Here is a 9,497-nt window from a genome sequence, read left to right as displayed (position 1 = left end):
GTTTTGTTTTGTGTATATTTGTAATTAAAAGCAATTAATTCATCATGAAATTGAAAGAATTCTTTTGAAACTAATTTAAACAAATATAGGAGAAACATGCAATAGTCATGACATCAGATATATCACATCGATATTGACTAAAACACATGAATGAATCTGAAGCTTTCAATATAGAATTCTCAAATTATATGTCCTTATATATATGATATATATTATATAATAATGTCCTTGTACCATGAGTAAATTAGATATGTCATACTGACAAAATACATAAATATAATAGAAATGTAATTGGTACAAATATATACATCCATTAATTTATTTGGATAAAATAACAGATAATTACAAAGAGATGGAAGATAGGATACCAAGGCAAACATCTTCTTGTGAAGTGAAAGATTTGTCATAATTTTCCACCAACTCTCATTTTTTTCTATGTTATTGACCGAGTTTTCCTAAGGAAATGCCCAAGCTTCCTTTTAAGCAGATCTCATTTCCTAATCATTGATTCTTTTCTAGGAATAACTGGAGCCATGGAAAATGCAAATGACACAACAGGGATAAATTTCATTCTTCTAGGGCTCTTTAACCACACACAGACCCATCTGTCCCTCTTTTCCATGGTGCTCATGACCTTCCTCACCTCCCTGATGGGCAACTCCTTCATGATCGTGCTCATCTGCGTGGACCCCCAGCTTCACACACCCATGTACTTCCTGCTGAGCCAGCTCTCCCTCATGGACATGATGCTGGTCCTCACTATTGTCCCCAAAATGGCAGCCAACTACCTGATGCACACCAGGTCCATCTCTCCTGCTGGCTGTGGTACCCAGATCTTCCTCTTTCTCACACTGGGAGGGGGTGAGTGCTTCCTCTTAACAGCCATGGCTTATGACCGCTACGTGGCCATATGTCACCCCTTGAGATACCTGATCCTCATGAATCAGAAGCTCTGCTTGCAGCTGACAGCAGGTTCCTGGATTTTGGGAGGAGTGGATGGGCTGATGCAGGCTAGCGCCACCCTGAGCTTCCCTTATTGCCACTCTCGGGAAATCAACCACTTCTTTTGTGAGGCACCATCACTCGTTCGCCTTGCCTGTGCAGACACCATGATATTCGAGTTTTTCATGTATGTCTGCTGCATCCTGATGCTCTTGATTCCACTGTCTCTCATTTTGGCCTCCTACAGCCTCATCCTGGCTGCTGTGCTCCGCATGCAGTCCACTGCCACCAGGAAGAAAGCCTTTGCCACCTGCTCCTCCCACATGGCTGCCGTGGGGCTCTTCTATGGTACCATCATATTTATCTACCTGCGGCCCAAATCCTATCGTTCTGTGGCCCATGACAAGGTGGTCTCTGCCTTTTACACCATCTTCACACCTGTATTGAACCCCCTTATATACAGTGTAAGGAATAAAGAAGTCAAGGGGGCTTTCAGAAAGTGGCTGGAGAAACATTTTTGGTCATCTCAATAGTGAGTATTGTTGACAAAATTGCATAGTGCAAACCAGGTTTAGGTTGCAAAATTTATTTTGTGTCAATATATTTTGCTCTCATGACCTCTGTTTGCATTCATTTTTCTTAAATATATATTTTTTATATTTGGTAAATAATTGAAATAACATTTGTCATGTTTTCATACTTTGTCATAACTTTTTTGTTCTGAAGTTTGGACCTCATTTGTAAGAGTAAGTGACTGAGACTAATGATTGAGGCTCTATAGCACAAGATATGCTTGAAATCAACCATGTAACTTGTATTTTTTGTTCTTTTTTTTTCTGTTTATATACTGAAAATCATTACTTATGGTTGAGATGAATTATTTAAAAAGTGGATATTATTTTGAAGAATGCCATGTAGCCTGTATTCATATAATTTTGATAAAATAAGCTGCAAATTAATAAAGAATCATATATATATGGAAGTTGCAGGAAATATTCATCAAAATGTTTTCAGGGGAATTATTTTCCTTGATTATGTGATTAAAAATATCTTTAGATAAGCAGATTGGACTGTATGCATTTATATATTTTCAAATATGCATTAATCATGAAGAAATCAATATCTTTACATGAAAAACAAAAAATATTATTTAAAATATATGTGTAAAATTCATTACATAAATTAACATAGATTCCATAATACATATAGATTGTGCACAGTTGCAATTGGAGCAAAAAATATCCACATATTTTTCACATGTTAAAACAAATAAAAATGTACTTCCTATTAACTGTTTTACAGATTTAAAAAGTCATCTTTGATCACAAGAAAAATCTTTGGGCAAAAGGTTTTACCTCTTTTAGTTAACTCAGTGTAGTGAATCTAATTGTAGTTGGGAAGTCTTACACTTATTACGCCTCTGCAAATTTTTTAGGGCAATTTATTTTTCAAAAAGGAATATAAAAGAGAAAGAAGAAAGAGAGAGAAAGGGAGGGAGGGAGGGAGGAAGGAATGAAGAGAGGAAGGGAGAAAGAGAGAAAGCGAAAGAAAAGAAAGAAAGAAAGAAAGAAAGAAAGAAAGAAAGAAAGAAAGAAAGAAAGAAAGAAAGAAAGAAAGAAAAAGAAAAAGAAAGAAAGAAAAAGAAAGAAAGAAAGAAAGAAAGAAAGAAAGAAAGAAAGAAAGAAAGAAAGGCCTATTCTATATACATTTTGATTTGAAGGAATTGTCACTTTAGAAATGAAGAGTCAATTAAAAGAGTATCTTGCCAACAACTCTTAAAATCTGAATTTTAGCAAATTTTAATTGAAGTACAATTGATTTACAATATTATATTAGTTTCAGGTATACTGCATAGTGATTCAGTATTTGTACAGATTATATACCATTAAAATTACTTCAAGATAATGGCTATAATTCCTTGTGGTATATAATATATCCTTGTTGCTTAACTTTTGCATGCATAGTATTTGTATGTTTGATTTCCATAAAACTAACTTGCCCCTCCCACCTTCCCTGTCCCAACTGGTAACCACTAGTTTGTTTCCTATATCCATGAGTCTCTTTCCATTTTGTTATGTACATTCATTTGTGTTATTTTTTTAGAGATTCCTTATATAAGAAATATCGTGTAGCATTTATCTTTGTCTGACTTACTTCACTTAACATAATGCCCTCCATGTCTATATATGTTGCTGCAAATGTCAGAAATTCATTCTTTTTTAAGGATGAATAATATTTCATTGCATATACATACCACTTTTTTGTCCATTTGCTTCTTGTTGGACACTTGGATTGCTTCCATATCTTGGCTATTGCAAATAGTGCTGCTATGAACATTGTGGTGCATGGATCTTTTGGAATTAGCATTTTCATTTTGGGGAGGTATATTCCCAGAAGTGGAGTTGCTGGATCATATGGTGTAGTTCTATTTTTAGCTTTTTTGAGGAATCTAGGTACTAATTTCCATAGTGGCTGCACCAATTAACATTCCCACCAACAGTGTACCAGGGTTGCCTTTTCACCACATCCTCACCAACATTGGTTATTTTTAGACATTTTTGTGATAGCTACTCTCATAGATGTGAAGTTATAACTCATCATTATTTTGACTTGCATTTCTCTAATACTTAGCAATATCTAGTAACATTATTGTTCCCGCTAGCTGTCTGTATGTCTTCTTTGGAAAACTGTCCATTCAGATATTCTGGGCATATTTTGATTCAGTTGTTTGTTTGGATATTGAGTTGTGTGATCAGTTTGTATATTTTGGATATTAAATACTTATCGGTCATATCAGTTGCAAATATCTATTTCCCATTTTGTAAATTACCCTTTCTTTTTGTGGACTATTTTATGTAAAAGATTTTAAGTGTGATTAGGTCTCATTTGTTTATTAACTTTTGCTTTTATTTCTTTTGTCTTAGGAAATAGATAAAAAAACATTGCTACCATATATTAAAAAAGATTATTCTGCTTATATTTTCTTTTAGGAATTTTATGGTTTTAGTTCTTACATTTAGGTTTTTTTTACCCATTCTGAGTTTACTTTTGTATATGATGTGAGGAAATATTCTTGCCTCATTGTTTTAAATGCAGTGGTCCACTTTCCAATTACCTCTTATTAAAGAGCCTGTCTTTTTATTTTTTATTGGAGTAGATTTGCTTCGCAATGTTGTGTTAGTTTCTACTGTACAGCAAAGTGAATCAGCTCTATGTGTACATATATCCCCACTTTATTGGTTTTCCTTCCCATTTAGGTCACCACAGAGCCCTGAGTAGAGTTCCTTGTGCTATACAGTGGGTTCCATTAGTTATATATTTATATGTAGTATCAATAGTGTATATATGTCAATCCCAATCTCCCAATAACTTCTGAATGATCTACCAAATCTCTTTCATTTAATTATCTCACATCAACTCAAATGAAACACCATATCTATAGCTCTTCAAGGAGTAAAAAAAAATGCTCTTCCATACCTTCAATAATTAAAAGATTTTCCTCTTAATAGAATTTCAGTTACTTGACATTAAAGTGCTAGACTAAAATTTTTCTTTCAACCATCTCTCTCTCCATTAAACTGAATGAATTAAGTAAGAATAAAACTAGAAAATATTATGTGACTATGACTTCACACATCAGTCGCTAACATAATTCATTCTAAATATAGGAAATGATACTATATTCCAGGCCATAGGAAATTATATGCTATAGACTTCAAACATTTGAAAATTATTCATGAACATGTACTTGAGTGACACACAGATTGTAGATTATGGATTTATGAAGTAATGTACACCAATAAATGCTCACGTATATGTATGAGGGTAAGTTAAAAATTTTCTGCACTTTGGCTGTAGAATTCACAGAAGTTTTAGTATAACCAGAGTGCAGATAATTTTTGACTCATTCTCATATATATAACTGACATATATAAACTATGGATATATGTAATTTATGTAGTAATCTAATATATAAATATCAATGTATATAAGTACATGTATCTATGTAATCATGCTCATTATGGTTTCACTTATAGATATAGGATATATAAATATACATGTTTTTGCATATATAAATAATGCAATATATTTATATATAAATATATAATATATAAAATATTTATGAACATAGATTGCTTCATAAAACCACAAACTCCAAATTATAATATATTAAGGTATACTAATTAAATATCAAATTTAAGAGATACAATTTTCATATACATTGGTTGCTATGGATGGCTAGTATTACTCAGAGTCATAATATATATTTTAAGTGCTGTATGAGGGACTATTGAGACTTAAGAGTAAAATAGATAAAAGAGATAATTTCTATTATCTATAAGCATAATGATATAAGTACCTCTGACAGATTGCATTTTCCAAAGAAGTCTGAAAAATTTGCCATTCCATAAACTCCACTAGAATACTGCAATATGCTATTACAAAGTGAAGTCTATGTCACCCCCCCTTGAAACCTCCCTCCTTGAAAGGGAAGGGCCCTTTCATGCCTTTTATCCTACTGTATGGCAGAAGTGACCCATGAACAGCTCACATAAATAGTTTCTTTTCTTTGTCTAATGGCTTGCTTATCCTAAGATCAAACAACCATGCTATCAGGAAGCCCAAGCAGCCTGGGAAGAGATCGATGTGGAAAAAACTTAAGCACTACAGCTAGCTGAGCTGTCAGTCAACAATTAGCACTATCTCATTGTCTTATTATACATGAGCCATCTTGGAGGTGGATCTCCAGTTCCCATTTGAGCTTTCCCAAAAGTTACCATGTGGAACAAAAATAAACCAGAATACACTAAATTGCAAAATAAGTAGCTCTCTCAGCTAAGAAGTCTCCAATTAAGAATGTGCCTCAAACCAAATATCAGATACAGATTGGGGCTGTAAAGTTACTTGTTAAATTTCAGAATGATCTAAGACCTTATAAATCCTTGTAGGCAGACACTAAACCCAGTTAGAGTCTTAAGGTCGTGACTTATAGATTATTGTCAGTAAAAAACATCACTTGTGATGAATGTTTAGGGCTTTGTGGTACAACTGAGATAGACTGGGACCCGGACCATTTCCTTCAGTGCTGCCCTGCTTGCACCTGGACAAAGATCTCACTGAGGAATAAAATACAAAGAAATTTTACGGGACTAAAATTAACTACATGCATCTGCATTGGGGGCAAATTCTGGACCCAGAAGATAAAAAGAGACCCAAGAAACCCAACTGCCACTTTTGAAGAGCCTGTATCAAAAACAGAGTGTCAGGAGCAAAAGCAAGGTAGTGAGTATGCCCCCTTCACTCAACACCCCCAAAGGGATGGGCAAACCACCTAAGCCATACCTCTGGCCCCACCCCTGGACACACCCCTACCCTTACCCCATGTAATGAACAAGCTCACCTGCCCTCAGGAAGCCAGTTAGCAAGGTAACCAGATGTTTGTTCTCCCATCCTCCCCCCACCTCTGCTGCAGCAGGGGCCCCAATAAAGCCTTATCTGAATTTCTTGTGTGGCCTCTAGTCAATTTCTATTGGTTGGGGAAGGCCAAGAACCCTGGTTGACATCAGATTTATGGTTCCCAACATGGGGCAGTTGTGCCCTTCTGGGGAGAGGATCTGAGCACCTCTGGGACCACCAAATGTGCCTTCCTTGTGGGTGACAACTGGCCACCTGAACCTGTTGTTTCAGCATCATCGCTTTTGGTAAGTCAGCCTTCCTGGCCCCTGATTGCTTAAGGAAGGTAGGATATGTGTTTTCAGAAAAGGAAGTATGAGGAATGGAAATATATTTTGCTAAAAGGGAAAAAGGTGATATTGTCCTAAAGCTGATTATTTCTAAATGGAAAGAGTAAGGGAAAAGTAGGGCTATGGAAAGTTGCCAAGGTTTTCAGAAGAGGAACATTGAGAAAAGAAATGTGTATGTGGTCAGGGTTTCCTAAGGTTGGATTAAATTTAATAGGGTAAATTGATTGTATTTAGAGTAGGTTGATGCAAGACTGGATTTGGTTTCTCTCCCTCACAAGAGAACAAAGCTTTCCTAGAATACTTCTTATGATATCAGATTGTGTGAGTTTCTGTGCCTTTAAGTGATCTGTATTATTTTTGAAATCTTTTTTGTTTTTTTCACAGCGACTTATGATTCTATCTGACTGAGTGTTTTAAAACTTTTTGAAATTTTTGACAATATGAAATTCTAATTAAAATTCTTTCGACCTCCAGCTGACTTTGGGATGCTTCAAAGGGCCCCAAAGAGAGATCCTAAACTAACTGGGTTGGTATGTTAAATTATATGGGAAACACTGTCCAGACTCACTGTTGCCTGTGTCAGATGGAATCATCAGATTCCCCAATTTTATCATAGCCACCAAACAGATAGGGTTTTGCGTTCTCCTGCTGTCTGGTCTCTCACCTTACTCTATGTCCAAAAAATCCCCTGGGGGAATACTCCCACCTCTTAGGCCCTCAGGTCCTGGCACCCATGGCATTTTCCACTGAGCCCAACTCCTATTCCTATGAGAATTCCTTTTTGCACCTCTAGGATTCCTTTCACTCCAGGCCTAGGCAGCCCATAAACTGTTACAGACTACTACTTGTGCTGGCCACTTCCAAGCAGCCCACATCCTAGGCTTTATAGATCCTCAATCTTAAGGAATACACACCAACATAGGGAAACATGTTATAGGACATAAGTTTTATAGACAACAGATCCCCCTCAAGGAAAGCCCTGGCAATGCAGTGGTACTGTTCAAATGTCCCATATTGGGGACCCATTGTGTGAGGGATTGATGATCAGAGATGTCTGATTAGGAATCGATGGGAGAGTAGAGAACACCATTGTGTAAGAAGGGGATTCAGAGGACACTCTGATCCCCTTATTTTAGGAGCACTCTAGGTTGCATGTTACTTGACATGTGAGGATCCTCTTCTAAGCCAGAAGAAATACCTATGGAATGCATGTTTAAAAATTGGAAATATTAAAAAATAGACAGGCTGAAAAAGGAAAAATTTAAACTTTACTGTAACACTGCCTAGCCTTTATATAATTTGGGGGATGGAGAAAAATGGCCTGGAAATGGGTCTCTAAATTAAAATACCATCTTGCAATTGGATCTTTACTATCCCAAAATGGGAAAGTGGATTGAGGTTCCACATGTCCAAGCCTTCATGGTGCCGTCTGTTCCCAAAACCCTGCTCTATGAGGCTTCTGTAATCAAAAGCCTGGGAATCAGAAAACACTCCCAACATTTTAGATGATCTCCTTCCAAGCTTCCTCAGTTCTCAGGGTGGGAGAACTGCTTCTCCAGAGCCACCTGTCTCTCCAGAGCCACCAACTTCCCCAGAAGCAACTATTTCTCCAGATCCTTCTGACAAATCCCAAACTTCAGCTCCCAATGTCTCTTTATAGCCTCTGTTACCCCAGGAGGGAGAGACTAGTCCCTCTGGGGTGCCTCATAGTGGAATTTCCTATCACCCAGGATCAGGAAATATATGCCCTTTTAGGGAAGTGCCAAATGCTGAGGAGACAATCACAGTATATGTGCCCTTCTCTTAAACTGGTTTAGCCCAATGTAGAGACTGGACTGGTTTTCTGAAAATCCTAATAAGTTTGTTGAAGGGTTTTAGGCCCTAACTCTGGCCTTTGTTTTAACTTGGAAGGATGTCCAAACAGTCCTATCTACTTGTTGTGCCCCTGAAGAAAAACAGCGAATGTAAGCAGCAGCCCAGGGGCACCGTGACCCTCTTGCCAGGGACCAGCCTGAACATTTTGTTATGGGAGGAGTTGCAGTCCCAAATCAGGAACCCCATGGGAATTATAATTCCTGGGAGGGAACAGAAGCCAGGAAGCAAATGATACAATGTGTATTAGAAGGGATAACAAAGTGTATCAAAAAGCCACTTAACCATGAAAAAATTAAAGCAGTGAACCAAGAAGAAAAAGAAAACCCATCCCTCTTTCAGGGACAGCTTGTGGAGGCTTTTAGAAAATTTACCAACATTGACCCATCCACTCCCAAGGGTCAGTCCCTGCTGGAACAAGGCTTTATCAGCCAGTCTGCCTTTGATAGCAGGCAGAAACTCCAAAAGTTACAATTAGGCCTGCAAACAATTTTGCACCAGCTCCTAGAGGTGGCCTTTGAGGTGTTTAACAATCAAGATCAAGCTGAGGAGGAAGAGAGAACCCAATATGGAAACAGGCAGGCCAGGGCTCAAGCTAAACTGATGGCCATAGCTGTCAGCCATGCCTTGCAACCTCAGCACTGCTGAAGGGAGCCAAGGAAATTTAACCATTGCCCTGGAGGTAAAACCAGCAAGGTGGAATGCTTCAAATGCAAGCCGACTGGCCACTGGGCACAAAAGTTCCAAAAAGAGCCCCCTGGTCCATGCCCAGGGTGCAAACAAACAGGTCATTAGAAGTGGGACTGTCCCCAGTCCTGAAGGAAAGCAAGGGCTCCCACTCCTCAGATGGCCATACTGGACTACTGATGCAGACTGGGGATTTTCATGGCTTCCTCCAATGAGATGTCTGTCACCATTCAGGAGACCCAATGGTCTTTC

General features: G+C 37.6%; 1 protein-coding gene across 1 annotated transcript; it reads left to right on the top strand.

Moving 5' to 3' along the window:
• Positions 1 to 533: 533 nt before the first annotated feature.
• Positions 534 to 7,208, top strand: LOC130836357 (olfactory receptor 2T33-like). The gene is made up of 2 exons (XM_057708404.1): positions 534 to 1,443; positions 7,165 to 7,208. Exons 1-2 carry the CDS (start codon positions 534 to 536, stop codon positions 7,206 to 7,208), a joined length of 954 nt encoding a protein of 317 aa, XP_057564387.1.
• Positions 7,209 to 9,497: the final 2,289 nt, after the last annotated feature.

Source organism: Hippopotamus amphibius, chromosome 15 (genome assembly GCF_030028045.1).
Source record: "Hippopotamus amphibius kiboko isolate mHipAmp2 chromosome 15, mHipAmp2.hap2, whole genome shotgun sequence".
Taxonomy (NCBI): domain Eukaryota; kingdom Metazoa; phylum Chordata; class Mammalia; order Artiodactyla; family Hippopotamidae; genus Hippopotamus; species Hippopotamus amphibius.
Note: the sequence above shows the minus strand (reverse complement) of the source record. Positions and strands in the feature narration are given on the sequence as shown.

Bases quoted from the DNA above. Each gene is read 5' to 3' on its own strand.
- LOC130836357 (XM_057708404.1), top strand. From the start codon at position 534: ATGGAAAATGCAAATGACACAACAGGGATAAATTTCATTCTTCTAGGG. The intron at 1,444-7,164 runs GGCTGGAGAAAC...ACCTCCAGCTGA, and splicing joins CAAGGGGGCTTTCAGAAAGT to CTTTGGGATGCTTCAAAGGG.